This window comes from Furipterus horrens, unplaced genomic scaffold (genome assembly GCF_987537825.1).
Source record: "Furipterus horrens unplaced genomic scaffold, mFurHor1.1.pri manual_scaffold_2, whole genome shotgun sequence".
Taxonomy (NCBI): domain Eukaryota; kingdom Metazoa; phylum Chordata; class Mammalia; order Chiroptera; family Furipteridae; genus Furipterus; species Furipterus horrens.
In genome coordinates this window covers 71,705,645-71,725,223 of record NW_028327172.1, presented here as the reverse complement: position 1 = coordinate 71,725,223, position 19,579 = coordinate 71,705,645, and the positions used below count along the sequence as shown (strand labels likewise).

General features: G+C 35.6%; 2 protein-coding genes across 5 annotated transcripts; one reads left to right on the top strand and one right to left on the bottom strand.

The window, feature by feature from the left end:
• Positions 1-81: 81 nt before the first annotated feature.
• On the top strand, positions 82-17,988 carry BKGD (beta-keto-L-gulonate decarboxylase). Of its 4 annotated transcripts, XM_090267848.1 has the most exons (10): positions 82-145; positions 4,258-4,377; positions 5,188-5,339; positions 7,135-7,233; positions 11,220-11,293; positions 11,470-11,571; positions 13,007-13,183; positions 14,235-14,384; positions 15,894-16,010; positions 16,929-17,988. In XM_090267848.1, exons 3-10 carry the CDS (start codon positions 5,285-5,287, stop codon positions 17,100-17,102), a joined length of 948 nt encoding a protein of 315 aa, XP_090123974.1. In that variant the 5' UTR covers positions 82-145; positions 4,258-4,377; positions 5,188-5,284; the 3' UTR covers positions 17,103-17,988. The 4 variants fall into 4 exon arrangements, with proteins under 4 accessions (XP_090123974.1, XP_090123973.1, XP_090123975.1 ...); XM_090267847.1 differs by lacking the exon at positions 4,258-4,377 and having other exon boundaries at positions 88-145; XM_090267849.1 differs by lacking the exons at positions 4,258-4,377; positions 13,007-13,183 and having other exon boundaries at positions 88-145.
• LOC150018789 (histone H3.3A-like) lies at positions 9,807-10,325 on the bottom strand. Its single transcript, XM_090267846.1, has one exon. The coding sequence runs from the start codon at positions 10,230-10,232 to the stop codon at positions 9,822-9,824; it is 411 nt and encodes a 136-aa protein (XP_090123972.1). The 5' UTR covers positions 10,233-10,325; the 3' UTR covers positions 9,807-9,821.
• Positions 17,989-19,579: the final 1,591 nt, after the last annotated feature.

The following is a 19,579-nucleotide window of genomic DNA, read 5'->3' as shown; positions in this document are numbered from 1 at the left end:
ACGTGAGAGGCGGGGCTACGGGTTCGCCGTTTGGGTCGCCACGGTGGGCGGAGCGACTCAAAGCGGGCGGAGCCTGAACTCCCTAACCCGGAGGAGGTGGAGTTGATTGAAGCAGCATTCAGGTGCTGCCTTCCTAACAGATTAGGTAAGTGTTAGGCCAAGAACATTTTGGCAAATGACAAAAAGAAATCGTGGGGTCAAGTGAACAGAATGGATGTGAACTGCGAGGAAACGGCCACTCAGCCTGATTTGTTTCCGGTGGTCTCGCATTTGCTAATTTGGCATCCAGGGGTGGTGGGTGCTGACAAGTGTGTTTTATCGGATTATGTCTACTTTTACCTTCAAAACTCTTGTGTAAAACTGTGAAAGGATCGTGCTTTGACTGGCCCTCAAAATATGGAACCTTTGTACTGGAAGCCAGCGTTACTCCAGAGCATACCAGTTCCCTCGCCACCTTTGGACTTTTGTTAGGTCGCTCTTTCACTCTAAACTAGGGTCAGCCTCCCAGGAAGGAGTTGGTTAACATATCACTAGAGATCAATTATTTTTCTCAGTTTTTTTCCTCTTAGGTTCCTGGACAGTTACTGACTATTAATTTAAAAGTTCAAACTAGTTTAGTTTTGGTGGGGCTTCTTCACCCAAGTTGTTACAAAATGGAATGAGCTGGTTTGATTTGTCCATTTTTCAGACCTCTTACATCATATGATAAACCAGTAAACCTGATAGTCTTAGTCTATGGCCAGTGTCATCTCGGGATTGGACAGACCTGGAAGGTAATCTGGTCTCTTAGCTCAATTTTGCTCCAAATGTTGAACAATTCCAGGCACAAAAAATTCTAATCCTGTAGGCATTTCCAGTTTTTGATATAGTGTGAGCTCCAGGACAGGTGTTGCATGTCTTATCCATGGCCGTATTTAGGAGTAGGCCCGAGCATGTAATTTGTGAGGCTCAGTACCAAATGAAAATGCAGTGTCCCTTGTTCAAAAATCAGGGGAAAAGATACTAAAGTATAAGCTGTCTCCTTTTTTCTGTAGTACCTCTTTTGAATGGTCATGGTGTTTTAATTAATAACATTATTTTAAAATGAACTATTGATAGCATTATTGATCATGCTATGAAATATTAGCATTAATTTGCTATTCGTTCAAAAAAAAGATTAAAATTTAAACTATTAGCATGAATTTTGCCACTCTATATTGTGCAGTGCCGGTTTTAAATACAAATATAAGACCATTTCACTCATACGCAGAATTACTGAAATTTCACAATTTGTATTTCATAACTCATACAACTACTGTTCTTACTAGAGCAGCGGAAAATGCACAAAACTAATTCAGCTATATTTATTTTACTTCTTGATGTACACTCTACCAAAACTGTGAAATCCGGGGACATTGAGTCTCACTAAACCACCATGGGTTATGGGTCCACCAGAATTCCATGCTTACCCAGCTTCACAAATACTTTATGTAATGGGGTTACTTAGGAATGCTGGTGATCCTGCACATTGCACCTCTCTGCTCTCAACCCATGCATACTCCATTGCCCTATCAGTATTGAACACAAGTTCAAATATAAAATTAAGAGTTTCAAGATGACAGCAGAGCATTAAACCAAGGGGCCAGTCTGAGCATTCAGCTTTGTGTAACTACACTGGTTGCACACACACAAAGCCAGCCCTGTCCCAGAGCCTTGGGTTATTGTAGATATTTAATAAGTAAGGCTGAATTGGTGTCCATTGTTTACTAGGTACTTGGAAGGGTTCAAATAAGAGAAAAGAAAAGAAACAAAGCAAAATGGAGTCACTTTTGCTAAGCCATGTCACCAAACCAAAATTTAGTAGCTAACCTAATTGCAGTTTTAGCCTCTCCCAAGGGTGGAATTTTAAAACAATCAGTCTAGAATATCCCGATCAAAACTAGTGAGGTAATATGCTTAATAAAATCCCTGCCAGTCCTTTTACTCCAAAAGAAGAGGTCCTGGCCTAAAAATAATCCTTTCTTTTCTTTTGTTAATAACTTGTCTGCCACATCCTTCTGACTATAAAAACCTTCCATTTTGTACAACTCCTGGGAGTGTCCTTCTACTTGCTGGATGGGATGCTGCCTGATTCATGGATCTCTCTCTTTTTGAAAAAGACTTTATTTCTTTATTTATTTTTAGAGAGAACGGGCAGGAGGGAGATAGAGAGGGAGAGAAACATCAATGTGTGGCTGCCTCTCACGTACCCCTAACTGGGAAACTGGCCCACAACCCAGGCATGTGCCCTGACTGGGAATCAAACCTGCGACCCTTTGGTTCACAAGCCAGCACTCAATCCACTGAGCCACACCAGCCAGGGCTGATTCATGGATCTCTTGATAAAGCCAATTCAATCCTCAAATTTATTCCGTTAAATTTTGTTCTTTCATGGAAGATGGATATGAGAAAGACAGTTCTATCTTCAAAGACATCACAGTCTGAACCCTGGCTGGTGTGGCTCAGTGGATTGAGCGTCGGCCTGCGAGCCCAGTGTCACTGGTTCGATTCCCAGTCAGGACACATGACTAGGTTGCACGTCAGGTCCCCAGTTGGGGGCGCAAGTGAGAGACAACCAAACAGTGATGTTTCTCTCCCTCTCTTTCTCCTTTCCCATCTCTCTAAAAATAAATAAACAACAAACAAATAAATAAATTACTTTAAAAAAAAGAGATCACAGTCTAGGGGGAGGAAACAAAGCAAACAGATAATCACAGGGGTACTCTGAATGCTCTTAAGATCACACTATGCAAACTCTTCCTTACTGTGAACTGAAATTTGTCATTCCTTCACTGGTGTAACTCGCATGTGTGATAAGTTCTGGCTTTACAATGTACTAGTTTGGTTTGAATTCTGTTTCTGCCACTTTCAAGAGTTGTGCGATGTCAAGTAAACAATTATTCTCTCAAGGTGATTTCCTCTTAAGAAATGACAGGAACATCAATATGATTGTAAGAGGTTTTGAGAGAATGTGTGTAAACTGCCTAATATAGTACTTGTACATAAGATGTAGTAAATGAATAGTTAATGAATAGCTTGGCCCTGGCTAGGTAGCTCAGCTGGTTAGAGCATCACCCTAATATGCCAAGGTTGGAGGTTCAATCCCCCTGTCAGGGCACATACAAGAATCAACCGATGAATGCAATAAATAAGTGGAAAAACAAATCAATGTTTCTCTCTCTTCCTCTCAAAAAAAAAAGTTATCGGCTTGGTTGCCATAGTTTGGTCACCCCTTTAGGGTTTTTCTTCTGCAGTTCCATTTATGCGTCTCCTATTTCTATTCCCATATCTAGACCCTACTTCTGGGCCACTGACTCTCAGCAATGCAATCTGAAATGTAAATGTTGTGTGCCTCCATGGCTATCCTCCTGGAGCCACCCCGAGTTTATATTAGAACTTGTCTAATCCCTTTCTCTCATCGGTCCAACTTCAGCCTCCCCTCTTTCACTCACACTTAAACACACACTACCGCACTGCCTTCTGGGCTGTTGGCGGGCCTGAAGTTCTGCATTTCTAAACCAGTTATTCAGAAAGAAAATTTAAAAACTGACCTTCTTTTAAAGATAGTAAAGGATGTAAAATTAGGATATATTTGTATTTAAACTTGAGAAGAAATATCTAGAGTGCTTTTATTGTCCTTGAGCAGATATTGACATGTTCTTAATTTGTACTTGCTGGTACATGATAAAGGAAATTATGTTAAGATGTTAACGCTTGGGAAATCTAGGTGAAGAGTATACAAGAATTATTTGTATGTGTTTTCTGCCCCTCTGAAATTATTTCTAAAGAAAAAGTTAAAACATTTAATTCCTGAACAATTATAGATTATTCAATTTAAAAATATGTTCGAGATAATAACTGAATTATAATTATAGAGGACTTTGGGGACCGATTATGCATACTAATTAAAGGATAATAAAAATTGGTATTTGATAAAGTACTGAAGTAAATGTCAAGTCCTAAGTGTATGCAATAGCATGTTTGTGGGGGATGTGTAGTTTGAAATTGTCATCAAAACTGAAAACCCAGTTTCTAAGAAACTTGTGACTCAGGAAAAGTTAAAAAGAAACTTTTTTTGAAAGAATTTTTCGAGTGATACGGAAGGACTACTTTTCACTTACTAAGTCAGCATGTACCAGAGGCTATTCAGATTAATGAGGTTTTCCATTAACAATTTAAGGAGAGCTCCAACGGTGCTCTTAGAGACACATTCAGAGTTTGCCTTTTTCCTTGCTGCAGGTGGCCAAGAGTGAGATTCCCTGACTGTCTTATTACTTTTGGGTTTTTTTTTGTTTTTCTTTTGCCTTCATTTTATTTACCTCCTTCTGCTTGCACGCTTCATCGACCTGATCATTTGGGGTAATGTACTAATTTCTGTGTATATATCCCTACTTATTGTAAAATATACTTAGCATACATTTTTACACTATCAAATTATAATTGGTTAGGTTATCAGAATAATTGAACACTAAAACTGCTTACTAAGCCCTGGCTGCTATGGCTCAGTGGATTGAGCGCCAGCCTGCGAACCAAAGGGTCACCAGCTTGATCCCAGTCAGGGCACATGCCTGGGTTGTGGGCCAGGTCCCCAGTTCGGGGCGCGTGAGAGGCAACCACACATTGTTGTTTCTCTCCCTCTCTTTCTCCCTCCCCTTCCCTCTCTCTAAAAATAAACAAACAAAATCTTTAAAAAACAAACAAAACTGCTTACTAAGAAAGTATGTTTATTTGTAAATGAAAGTAATTTGAATTTCAAAAGCCAGTTACTAAGAAACTTGTTTAATTTTCAGCCTAAATGTCAAATGTAGAAAACACAGATGACCTATTGTAAAAGTACTTGAGTGTCCTGCACTGTAATATACAACCATTTAATCACTTCTTCATAAATCTTAATAACTATTTGCTTCAGGAGCTATATTTCTTAGTGCAACCACTAGAAAAACCTGTTCAATCAGATATATGACTAAAGAGAATGAACCATGTGCTCTCTTGGTTTGCCAATTCCTCTTGTCTATTTTAAATATCAATTATTTAAAGTATCAGTATTAAAAGGGCATCTTCTTATTGGGAATATTGAATACTAGAAGATGTGGCTGCCTTTCTGTGAGAACAGAAACCTAATGCCCTTTGCTCTCTTTATATAACTGAACTCGTAATATTCATTTCCAGCACAACAGCTGTTTGTGCTCGGAGCGCTGTGAACTCCTATGATAATCAGCCTACAATAGTTCTATTTGTACATCCTCACAAGTAAAGAAGAAAGAAAATGGCCTGTGCTGAGTACTCTTTTCACGTGCCAAGTCTAGAGGAACTTGTTGGAGGTAAATAAAATACTAATTTAAATTTTAATAACTATTTTAAGGGAAAAAATAAAAATATTCTAAGATATGATTTGTACAATAGTACATTCAATACAGAATTCATTTTCCTTTTCAGTATCTGTTCTGTGCTATTTTTCTTGAGTTCAAAATTCTGCTCCTCCAAAAAAATTTAACCCACTATTTGAAGATTCTTGATAACAATTTTACAGAATGATAATAAATATAGTAATCCAAGATTTAGGGGTGTGCACTGCCCAAAGAATTACACAATTTTGTTTTCATAACTTTTTACCATTTACAATACTTTTTAAATATATAACCTACTGTGGCGTATTAATCAGGTTCCCGATATACTATTCCCCACCCCATATGACAAACTGCCAATGAACTTACTGGCTTACTGTCTGCATGTACTTTATGTATTCCACCTTGTTCAAACAAGAATTTAAGGCAGTTCACAAGATTAATTAGGAGGGGAGATAGATAATTAAAAAAAAAAAAAAAGAATCCAGGGAACTTACATGCACAACCCATGGACATGAACTAAGGGGGGTGGGATTGCTGGGCGGAGGGGAGCAAAGGGGAAGAAAATTGGAACTATTGTAACAATATAATCAATAAAATATACTTAAAAAATAAAAATAAACTTCCTAGAGCAAAAAAGGAAAAAAGAAAAATAGGAATATAAAATGAAGACCGGAATAGTATTAATCCAAAACTGAATAGCCTGTCAGAATGCTAATATTTGTTAGACAGCCTTTAGGTTCTATTCTGATGGTAACTGTAAAACCTACCCTTATTTCTCAAAGTGTATCTATCTGTCCTGGTAGTTCTTCTGTCCCTTTGACAAGGTTGAAGTCAAGAAGTTTACGTACTCACGTTTTACTTGGTTGTAGCTCTCCTCTTAGACCTTCCAATTTTTTTTTCTCAATTGAATGGCAGCTCATAAACAATTTGTATTGCTAGTACTCTTTGCTTGTGTTTCTTTTCTGTTAGTCTTTCTGTCTTCCCTGATGTGACAGCTAAGGCTAGATTTAGGATGACTTCTGTTTTTAGAGTCTGATTCTTTAAGACTTTAACTAATGGCTGATACTACGATTAGAGAACTGTTTATAAGAACTTTTCATCCTTAAAAGTATATTGCTCTCAGATTTATAACTTTGAGACATCTGTTTGCTTCTTAACTTTTTTATTGAATTATAATATAACAATATTAACTTCATCTTAAGTGCACAGCTTGATGAATTTTAACCCATGTCAGTACCATCAAGATCAAAATATAAAATATTTCCAGCATTCCCGAAGGCTCCTTCGTGTACTTTCCCAGTCACTGTTCTCACTTCCTTCACCTTAATTACCTGTTTTTGAAATAAATATAAGTGCAATCATATTGTATATAATACTCTTGTGTCTTGCTTCTTTTGCTCAATCCATAAACTTTGAGGGGTTGTTACATGTAATTGCTTACTTTCTATCAGTTTAAACATTTATATTTCAATAGGTCTTTGGAATTCTCTCCCCAAAAGAAAGGTAGTTCTCACCTGAATGCAGTGTTTCTCCTTAGTAGTTTGTAATCACTATGATTTATACTGGTATTTATGTGTCTTAGTCTACATATCTTGTGATTAATTATGTGTCTAATGTCAAATTATACATGTATTTATTAGTAAGGTCATTTCCCCCTCTTTTTTAATTACACAAGTTTAAGTCGAAAGTGTGACACAAAAAAGTTGAGGAAAGATTTGATATGTGGTGACAAATTCTTATCTAATATTAGGTCATTGTTTCCTATTAGTTCTGCAGAAGGGGCTAAAGCATAACTTTGCTGACGTCCAGGTTTCTGTGGTTGATTGCCCTGATTTGACTGAGGAGCCATTTACCTTTCCTGTAAAAGGTAAGCAGTTTTTGCAATTAGCTTTTTTTTAGTCCTGATCTTTTTCTGAAACCAGAATTATTTTAAGTAACTATTTAAAAATATATACAAATAGTGGAGTTTGTCCCAACTTTTAGACTAAATTGTGCTTAATTTCTGTGCTCACTGTGTTCTTATATTGGTCAAATTTCATTTTGTATCCTTGTGTTTTATATACTTTTGTAACTTTCACAGATTATACAATAAAAATTCAGTAGGCTAGAACCCTTGCTATTAAATGAGAGTTTTGTTTTTAATTGCTCAAGTGACTGTTAATGGAAACTTAGTTTAATTTTTGTTTTTATTTATTCAAGATGTGAATAGAACTTAAAAGCCTCATATTTGAATAATCTATTAAATATTTACATCCCTCCAACAGATTTGCCAAGTGATCATCCAGCCAGTGTTTAAAATGAGAATAGTCACTTAATTATTAATTATTATTAAAGTAAAATTAATATTGGGTGAGTAAATCTGTCAGAGAGTATGATAGGTACCTATATTTGATGTCTTAATTTTTATAACACTGCAAGGTGAGTACTAGTCCCAGTTTATAGATGTGAAAACTGAACCTCAGAGAAGCTAAGTAAGCTAATTGTGAATCATAAGCAGGATTCAAATATAGGTCTACTTCTAAAATCCAACCTTCTCCCACTATATCCTACTGTGATGAAAAATTTGAAGATAAACACTAACAGTCATTCACTCTTTTAGTATGCAATTGTCATCTTTGTTAGAAAGTAGTTTTATATGAAAGTTCTGAACTCTAGTTCTTTCTCTGCCACATTCACATTTCATTACCCTGGGTAAGCTAATTAATACATCTGGGCTTCACTGTGTGTGTGTGGAGGCGGGTAGAGTGTAAAATGTTCTTTTAGGGGTCTTTCTAGTTTAAACAAACTTTGATTTTAAGTATACATATAAATTCTAGAAGTTTTGTGTGCCAGATGGCAATTTATCTTCACACCTTGAAAGCATTTAATGTAATACTTTTTTATAGCCGTGTTTCTTACAATTATAAGATTATAAGATTAATACATTCTTCCCCACTAAATAAATAAATAAATAAATAAATAAATAAATAAAATAAAAATCAGGAAACACAAAGGGTACAAGGAGAAGGAAAAAATGTTTATTCTTAATTCCGTCATCTAGAGGGTTATAATTTGAAAAAGAGTCTTTAAATTACAATGCTAAGGAAGCCAGATAATGTATGTATGACCTTTTATAAAATAGTGAGTCACTTTCTACATGAACTGGTCTGTTCAAGTCTCCAATGACCTTGGTATATTTACAAGTAGTATTTGATCTCTACCTATTTCATACTGTTTGCCCATTGTTACCTCACATTTTCTCTCCCCTTGGTTCTCCTCTTTCCTTTGTTCTTTTGATTCTTCCTTCTGGGTGCCTTTCCTACCTCCATGATGTTCTTTCTTCCTCGTTTTTTCCTGATTCCTTTCTCTTTCTAGCAGGCTCTAAAATTTGGATGTTTTCCAGAATTCTTTCCTCAGTCTCTTCTTATTCTGTACAATCTCTCTGGCTTTTCCACCTACTCCTGTGGTTTTAATTACTATTCAGATACAACTTTGAAATCTGTACATCTCACCTAGTCTTTTTTTCTTAGCTGTCAGTCAGTAATTCCAGGCTGTATACAGGGCATCTCCACCTATATAAGCCTAGGAAACTTGAGGTCAGCATGTCTGAAATTTCATTCATTACCTCACCATAGTTGCCTATTCTCTCTTTGTTCTTTTCTTAATTTCCTCTTCTTCAACTCTACAAGCCACCATTTTTAGCTCATTACTTATCTTTTCCCAGGACTACTAAAATAGTCCTCTAATAGTTTTTCTAAACTTCCACATTACTGTCACTTATGGTAAAGAGTCTTATCCATGAGTAATTTCTGCTGATCCCATGGAAAATACTTACAAAATCCCTAAAACAACTGTGAACATCTACTCTGTGCAGCTGAAGAAACAGAGCAATTATATCTACTTCACTGTGTAATGATGTTAGCTATGCTTGTGATTTTATTTTATTTTATTTTTTATAGTTTAATGTATTTTAATAGCAAACTTACAGGAACAGCAAAGAAGACAGACAACATTAAAAACATGTACTTGCATATAGGACAACTCAGTTAGAAAAGTATAGCGAATGGATGGAATCTACTGTATGATAAAAATGCTACAAACACCATTTAGTTGCCATCAATAAGAAATTTACTTGTTTTAAAAAAATCCAAATGCTGGCATTGTCCAGAAAATTTTAACAGGTTTATTTATAGTGTTATAAAGTTGAACTGCTGAAACTTGTTCACTGAAACATCTTGACTTGCATTAATGCTTTATGTCCCCGCATTTATATTAAAAAATTTCACACACAAATGAAAATGGAAAAACTGCCAATACCTGATTTCTGTTCCCTATTTTCCACCTGCAATCATATACTTAGGTACCTTTTGACCCTATGGAAAAAATATATCTAACGTTCAGAACTACCAATAACAGGAAGAAGAGATTTTTTTTTTTTTTTTTTAAGAATGAAATGTTTCCCATCATAGTGGACTCTTAAGCACGTTCTCCACGTATGCGGCATGCTAGCTGGATGTCTTTTGGCATAATTGTTACACGTTTGGCATGGATAGCACACAGGTTGGTGTCTTCAAAAAGGCCAACCAGATAGGCTTCACTTGCCTCCTGCAAAGCACCAATAGCTGCACTCTGGAAGCGCAGATCTGTTTTGAAGTCCTGAGCAATTTCTTGCACCAGACGCTGGAAGGGAAGTTTGTGAATCAGAAGTTCAGTGGACTTCTGATAACGTCTAATTTCACGGAGTGCCACAGTACCAGGCCTGTAACGATGAGGTTTCTTCACCCCTCCAGTAGAGGGCGCACTCTTGCGAGCGGCTTTGGTAGCCAGTTGCTTCCTTGGTGCTTTACCACCGGTGGATTTGCGGGCAGTCTGCTTTGTACGAGCCATGGTAGAGAGACCTCTTTAGTTACCCCCCTTTTCCTTCGGCTGGAGCTCTGTGAGCTGAAGGAGGCGCTGGCGTTAGAGAGCGACGGCGGCTGCGAACACACTGTGCTTGTGATGTTAATTTAAAAAGTAGGAAGTTCCTAGCATCTGAAGTTTATCTCTAATTACTTGTCATTTTTATAAATAACCTTAGGAAAAACAACTTTGACAAGAGGATATCCAATAAAGAATTAATATTATATTTTGTCAGAGACAAATATTTTAAGTTAAAATACAATTTTAGCTAAACCCCTCCTCACCCACGAGAAAAAAATAAAAACCCCAGATTTTTAAAGTATTAAGTAATTATAGACTAGAAATTAAATTCTAGAACAGCAGTTCTCAAACTGTGGGTCGCGACCCCTTTGGGGGTCAAACGACCCTTTCACAGGGGTCACCTAAGACCATCGGAAAATACATATATAATTACATATTGTTTTTGTGATTAATCACTATGCTTTAATTATGTTCAATTTGTAACAATGAAAATACATCCTGCATATCAGATATTTACATTACGATTCATAACAGTAGCAAAATTACAGTTATGAAGTAGCAATAAAATAATTTTATGGTTGGGGGTCACCACATGAGGAACTGTATTAAAGGGTCGCGGCATTTGGGAAGGTTGAGAGCCACTGTTCTAGAAACCTCATCCAATCCAAGCTTTGGCCCCATTTCTAGCCCTTGTCCCATAATCAACTTTGTATTACCTTTATGCTACCAACTAAATCATCATGCTTCGCTATGACAATAGTAGAGTCACAGGTAGTTAGAATAGGACATGGGTCCTGGCTATATGTGTCTTCCAACCTATGTTATTTGTAAAACTATGTCAATGAAAAAGTTATCTCTATTAATGATTTAAACTAGTGCCTTCTGGCATTTTATAGTACTTATCTTAAATGCTTGCTTATTTTAAGATTTTTTTTTTTTTTTTTTTTTTTTTAGGCATCTGTGGGAAAACTAGAATTGCAGAAGTAGGAGGTGTACCTTACTTATTGCCTCTTGTAAATAAAAAAAAAGTAAGTGTACTTTTACTCTTCACATTCACATGAAGATTGTGGAATTTGGGTCAATTCCTCTTATTAGAAGATCATTGGCCAGTGTGCAAGGAAATGTTGATGGACTCAGTAATAAAAGTAAACCAAGGAATTTGTATAAGTTATGATTTAAATAATATTGTTTTCCTCTTATATAGGTTTATGATCTAAATAAGATTGCAAAAGAAATCAAGCTTCCTGGAGCTTTTATTCTTGGAGCGGGGGCAGGCCCCTTTCAGACTCTTGGGTTCAATTCTGAGGTCAGCACATATATGTATATATATATATATAGATATAATGTAATTATTTTATTGATTAGACATTTGGTTTGCCTTTTTTCCTTTTACCTCCCTATCAGAAATCTTACTTTCTAATTGAATAGTAAATGGTTGATGTCATGTCTTTCTACAAATTTGCTACTATTTGATACAGACTTGAAGTACAGCACATGCTCCAGCTGGTGCATCTGTAATGGAGCACTAACCTCTAATTTCAGGTTTTCTTAGGGTATATATACACTCAGTCTTAGATGAGTCCTACTGAGATCTGCAGGGGATCTGGAGTGCGAAACATTTTAATCCTTATATGTCGAGGGGATTCCTAGCTTCTCCATATATCTTTGCCTTTAGTATGAGATCAGCTTTCAATAAGAAGATGAATGGAATATTTAATGATCTAGCCAACACCACCCCCAACTCTTTTCAGACCAAATAGTAGGAACCTGCACCATAGTATGATTATTTACAAAAGGTCATATCTATTACTGTGAATGTCAATATATTTCCAACATAAAAATACTGCTGTTTCTTCACATCTCATAAATAGGAGAGTGAGGGATCTTTTCAGTCCGCCCCTTCTCTCACAACCTTTACAGATGTGATCATTAGTCAGTTATCATACAAGTTCTTTTTACTTATTTTTTAATGATCCTGCAAGTTTTTTAAAATCCTCACCTGAGGATGTGTTTTATTGATTTTAGAGAGAGAAGAAGGGATAGAGAGAGAAACATTGATGAGAGAGAGTAACATGAATCGGTTGGTTGCAGGGATCAAACCTACAACTTGAGTATGTACCCTGATGAGGGATCGGACCCTCGGGCTTTTGGTGTATGGGATGACGCTCCAACCAACTGAGCAACCTGGTCAGGGCTAATTATACATGTTCTTTCAGAAAACCATATTATTTGCATAGTGTTCAAGAAGGAGAGAAATTTAATTAGACATTTTAAATAAAGCAAATGTTACAATTTAATAGGAACACTATAAGAAGTACTATAAACAGTTTGTAAAATGTTTTTTCAGGTTTTTAAAATCTTTGATTTATTGATTTTACAGAGAGAGAGAGAAAAAAAAAAAAAACCCTTGGATTTGTTGTTCCATTTAGTTATACATTCATTGGTTGATTCTTGTACGTGCCCTGACCAGGGATCAAATCTGCAACCTTGGTGTATAGGGATGGCCCTCTAACCAAATGTGTTACCTGGCCAGGGCTCATCAGTTTTGGGATGTTTGTATATCTTTTAACATTTTGTTTTGAATGTAAAATCAAATAGTTCACATTTCATGTTTTCTTATTAGATCTTTAAATAAAATGTCTTAAAGTATAGAATAAAACTCTGTCACATTTTTTCAAGATACCTGTTTGGAGAGACATATGAAGATTGACTAATTTTACCTTATTTACTTTTCTTTTCAGTTTATGCCAGTTATTCAGACAGAAAGTGAATGCAAACCTCCTGTGAATGGAAGTTACTTTGCCTCCATTAACCCTAAAGATGGAGGGTGCCTACTAGAGAAATACAGTGAGAAATACCATGATTTTGGGTGTGCATTACTGGCTAATCTTTTTGCCAGTGAGGGCCAGCCTGGAAAGGTGATTTTATCCATAAAAAACACAGGTTTCTTCAAAAGTTCTCAGCTAAAAATTTGAACTTCTATTTCCATAAATATGGTTTTCTAAAGAAAATCCAAAGTGCCTAAATCAAAGCTGATTAACCCAGTTATGAAAGATTCAGAGAGTACTACAGGTAAAGTGAAACTCATTTAAAATTGAGGTTAAGAATAATATTTAGTAAGCAATACTCTTTTTTTCTGAGAACTAAAAGGTAAAAGCACATTCATATGGGGAGTGAATTAGTCAAAGAGATGAACCATGTAGCTGATAGTAGATAATGTCTACCTATAATTAGTATATATGCAATTTGTTCATTCTTGACTGATCAGACATTGATTGAAATATTTAGAAATGATGGTAGCAAAAAAACTGTAGCAAGAAGGAGGTAAGGAAAATTAATGCCTCACTTCAGATTTACTTCCTGTTATTAAACAAAACTATGATTTCAGTTTTAGCAGTTGTGAGAACTCTTAGATTTTATAAATACAGATCGCTACTTAAGCTACTTTGAGAAATGAGGTAGTGAAGTAAAAATACCTAATAAAGTGAAGGAAACCTATGTCCAGAATTTTAAAGGATGTAAGAAAACGTAATCATTTTCCCCTCCCCTGCAATCAAATAATCCAGTGATAGAAGATTCAGAAAGTACTACAGGCAGAGTGGAAGTCTCATTTAAAATTGAGGTTAAGTAAAATACATAGTAAGCAACACCCTTTCAGCCAGGGAATTCTCAACCTTAGACCATCTTGACATATAATAATATCTAGAGTTCACTGCAGGATATAGCTATAACTCTCAGTCCAAGAAAGCATGAATAAGACATTATTAGAGTAAATGATCTATAACATATATATAATCTATATTATTAAGACTTACAGAGGATTGTGATACGTCAGCTCATATTTGGGTGCCCTAAGCAAACAAGTGAATATTTGCTTGATAGCATTAGATTATATGTTTCACACTGGTAGTTATACACATAAAATTTTGCACCTTAGGACAATGGTATGCATATTTATGTCTTCTCTAGGTCATTGAGGTGAAAGCCAAAAGAAGAACTGGAAAACTTAACTTTGTAACTTGCATGAGACAGACTCTTGAAAAACATTATGGAGATAAGCCTGTAGGGATGGGAGGTACTTTTGTGATTCAGAAGGGAAAGGTGAAGACTCACATTATGGTAAGGGCCGTGGAGGTGTGAGTACCTGCATTTGTTGGGGGGCAGGGGGGTTGTGCGTGCGCATGTGCATGTGCTTAAGATATTAAGGATTTTTTTTAATGCACACTGAAAATTCTACCTTTAAAGATACCCTGAATAAATCCTTTTACTAGACTGTATTACTTTAAAATTTATATGACAAACAATACTGTAAGTCATTTTGTGTGATGATATCTAGCTAGTCTTTTTTTCATGTCAAGATATTAGAACTTTCTTTTAATGTCTTTGTTTTTAAGATCAAGATAAATGTGAGTATAAGCCTGAGAAAGTTATAATTATTCTCACTGCCAGAATCCCGTAGTCAATACATAGACTTTGCTATTAGGATGGTTGTAGTTTTAGGGAAAGAATTCATGTTTAAAATTGTAATCTACGGGCTAAATATTAAGTTTGTAAGACACTAAGCATGGAATACTATATGAAGACAGACCTAGGGCATTCAGGACCTTTAATATAATTTTTGGTAGGTGTATGAATCATGAATGGATGAAGTGTAAAAGTGATTACAACTTAATTTCTTTTTTTATTTTATCAGTAAAGCCATTAGAAAATGTATTGTTTTAATAGTTTTTTATACTGTCAGCTTTAAATGGCATGTCAGTTGATCCTTCCAAGAAAGACACATTTGTGGAACTATTTAATTAATTTTCCAAATTATTTGCAATAGAATTAAAGATAAATCTATTTTTAACACCAAATGATTATAGGATTGTACAATCATTATGAAAAAACAGTATGAAGTTTTCTCAAAAAATTCAAATAAATGGAACTACTGTATGATTCAGCAACTATATATATATACACATATATTCTGTGTATGTATATATTTCCCCAAGGAAACGAAATCAGTATCTCAAAGACATATCTGCACTTATATGTTCACTGCAGCATTACTCACAATAGCCAAGTTATGAAAACAGCAAGGGGGAAAAAAAGGAAACCCTGCCATTTGCAATAACATGGATGAACTTACAGGACATTATACTAATTGAAATAAACCAAACATAGAAAGACAAATATTGCACGATAGTACCTATATGTAGAATCTAAGATTAAAATCCAATTAGAGAAACAGTAGAGTGCTGGTTGTCAGGGGTTTGGGAGTGGTGGGAGGGGAAATGGAGAGATGTTTCAGTTGAGTAAATTCTAGAAAATTAATGCACATCTTAGTAAATGTAGTTAATAATAAAGTATTGTGTATTATAGGATAACATGTAAGATTAGTATAAGGATATACTCACAGGAAAACTGAGAGGCTATGAAAAAAAATATAGTAATAGACTCATTCCTTCATTTATTTATTCATACATTGATTGGTGATCCTTTTGAAAACTAAGGTATAAAACTTCTTTTGATGCCAAAAATAGTCAGTAGAATGTATAAGAAGGCTTCGAGTTTTTAACTTAATATAAACTTTTAATTCTCAGTAATGTTCAGCATGTCTACCTGTTTTATGATTTTTTATTGTAGCCTCCAGAATTTTCGTCCTGCCCATTGAACTCTGATGAAGAGGTGAACAAGTGGTTGCATTTTTATGAGATGAAGGCTCCTTTGATTTGTCTGCCAGTTTTTGTCTCCAAAGACCCAGTAAGTCTGTCTTTTATATTGCAGTATAGCACAATGATTTTTAGGAAATTTTTTTAGAATTAGACACTTTTTGTGTTGTTATTTAAGAACTAGGATAGTCCCTAGAATTATCTTGAAACAACCCTGAGTTAGGCAGAGCAGATTTTACCTTTGAGAAAATAAAGGCACAGTCATTTAAAATAATAGTCAAAGTCATGTTATTAAATAGTAGAATCACAACAGGACTCATTTTATTTGCTGTTTATTATCCTGTTCTTTATATTCTAATACTATATACTAGGGAAAATATTATAATATAGACCAATTCAAAGCAATTATCTACCAAAATACTAGCTAGCAGTATCTTTTGATCCAGTGATTACATGTCTAGGAATTTATTCCTAAATATTTGCCTAAGTGTGTAAAGTGATCAGTTAAAAGGTTATTCATGTCAGAATTGTGTAATAGTTGAACAATTGGAAATAATCTAAACATCAGTTGGGAAGTGGTATGCACATACAATGGAATACCATATAGGTGCCAAAGAACAAGGAAACTCTTATGATCTGATGTACAGAGATCTCAAAACTATATTGTCAAATGAAGAAAAACAATGTACAGCACAGTGTGTACAGAGTACTACCATCTGAGTAAAAAAAATTAGAAGTAACTCTTTCTGGAAGGATATGAAATAAACTGCTTACATTAGTTGCCTGCAAGGAAAGGAAGTGAGTGGTGAGGGCAAGAAATGTCAAGAGATACTTTACTGAATATATCCTTCTGCATCCTTTGAATTTTGAATCATATTAATGTATTACCTACTTAAACAATAAAATAAAAACTACCATAACATAAATTAAAAAGGTCTCCCTCCCCCCCCCAAATAAATTCTGTCCAAAATAGCTTGAGTATTAACAGCTAGCTTGTCTGCCATCCTAGGGCTTTGATTTGCGGTTGGAGCACACTCACTGTTTCAGCCATCATGGAGAAGGTGGGCATTACCACTGGGACACCACCCCAGATACAGTGGAGTACCTCGGCTACTTCTTACCTGCAGAGTTTCTCTATCGCATAGATCAACCAACAGAGACCCATTCATTTGGGCGAGATTAAACCAACTGCTACGCATTTAGAAAAAGAAATGATTAAGTTACTTAACCGATGAACTCATTTATTGATACAAATATAAAATCCAGTAGAAATGATCTCGCTACTTAAACCCTATAATTTTGGCCTTTGCAATGAAAGGTATGTTGAAATTACGCTATGTTATTTCATAGATCTATCTGAAAAGATTTATTGGGAACAAAGATACATAAAGGAGATGTTCTTCGTTATACTTTTATCCTAAAAATCAGTCTTACATTTATACCATAAATATAAACATGACCTGAAGTCATGTGATTATTTTTACATAATTTATATTTGTTTCAATTATTAAAATTTTCAAATTAGTCTCAAAACTGCTAATTGGATATTAGAAAAATCAGTGTTGGAAACTCTGATAGTTGTTGAATCTTTGTATTGATTTTATAAATCCATTTTAGAAGTCAGAATGCACTTTTCTCATGGAATAAGGTGGTCAGAGGGAGGAACTTTACTCCTTTTGGTGAAGTTCAATCCTATTCAGAGTTTGCAAATTGCCTTTCACAAGCATTAGCAACTAGATGGTTAGCTATGATTCCTCCTTTGTTTGGATTTCCAACTGGAAGCAGTTTGTGCTTTGTTGGTTACTTGCAAGAATGGAAAAGAAACAGCATCAAAATACACATTGAAGTGGGTATACAATGTATTTTAATTTTTAAGTGAGGCTATTGCTAAACGTGACCACTGTTCAAGAAATATAAAATTATCCTCTTACTGATTATAATGGTTGAAATTTTCCTCAGTGTTCTTTTATAATCATTAGCCAGAAATTAATTCTCTAATGTACTAATGCCAACAGTGTGCAGATTTAGGAGCTCTTCAGTACTAAGCACATAATAAATCTTCAAAAATATTTTTGATTGTCTTCTTTGGATGTTAGCTATAACATGTCTTTTGAGTATAAATTACTAACTATTATATTTAAATAAGCACTGATTTGTAGCAAAAAATGAATAAAAATAATATATTCATAATATAATGTTGTGTTTCTTTTTAATATTCTACCTCCAGACAAAAATAGTATTAGTATTCATTCATTCAACAAATAGGTACTGAATACCAACTCTGCCCCCTGGAACATAAGCACAATGAGGGCAAGGGCTTTGATCACTGCTATAGTTGCTATAGCACAAGTGCCTTTAACAGTGCCTGGCTGAAGGAGACATTCAATAGATATTGGTTGAATGAATGAGTGGGTGGATGATTACACCAGATACTTCACTAGATGCTGGGATATATCATTCAATCACTTATATACTAGAGAAGACAAATAATAAGCAACTATATAATATGTCAGGTAATAATAAGTGCTATGAAGAAAAATAGATCATTAAATGGACTATAAAGGCAGATGCTATTTTATTGTGGCCATCCTACACTGAAACAGAATGAACGCCCCATCCAAATTTTGGTTCAGATGTTGAGACTAATGAAGTCTCACTCACTCTCCCACATGCACGCATGCACGCACACGCGCGCGCATGAAAGGTTTACTGTTTGCATGATAAGGCTTTCTGGGAAAAGCTGGGCAGCTCCCAAGCAAGTTCAAAAATGGCTTGAAAGAACAGGGAAAGAAAACTGGCTTGGGGGTTTTTCATGGTGGTTAGGGGTGGGGGGCCAGAGTGATGGTTCTGCACGCAATTTGAATTTCCTACAGGTGACCAAGGAAACAGTACCCACACTTTCTTATCAGCAGGTCCAAACGTGGGGCAGAAGGGGTAAGGCTTTATAGCTGTCAGCAGTCAAACATCAAAAATGGAATCAGAGTCTATATTACACATTTTATATAGGGAGACTGCGGAAAACCTCTGATAAAGAGACATTTGAGCGAAGACCTGAAAGAATGAGAGAGTGAGGCAAGGAGTTATTTGGAAAAATATCCTTCTGGCAGATTCAAAGCCCCAGAGGCAGAAGAGAACTTGCTTTGTTCAAGAAAGAGCAAAAACAGCAAGGAGGCTACAAGAAGATTCTCTTGAGAACACACACACATGAAAATAATACAAGAACTGTAAACCTACTTCTGCCCCACCCTGTATAGTGACAAAATTATATGTTAATGACATGTTCATTTTAAAATTAGGAATGTGACTAGGATGCCCAGTATCATTAACCATTAGTGTTTCAACCAGGAAAAAGGACAGGAAAGAAAAACTAGGTGTAATTAACGAAAAGGAAGAAAAATATAAACTTTTTAACAGAAAATGTTACAGAAACAGGGGAGTCCAAAAATCCCCAGGTTGCGGCTGGGGGATGGGGAGAAGAAAGCAGCTTTTAGAATGCCTCCACCTGCCTGAGGCTGGTGGTTAGTGTCTTTTTTATGCAAAATGGCTTTAATGCATCCAAAGCCTCAGGTAGATGGGAGGGGACTTGGAACAGGGATGGTATGGAAGAAGCACACAGAGCCTGCGTGAGGGTCTATGAATGGTCAGAACTGGTTACCGCAC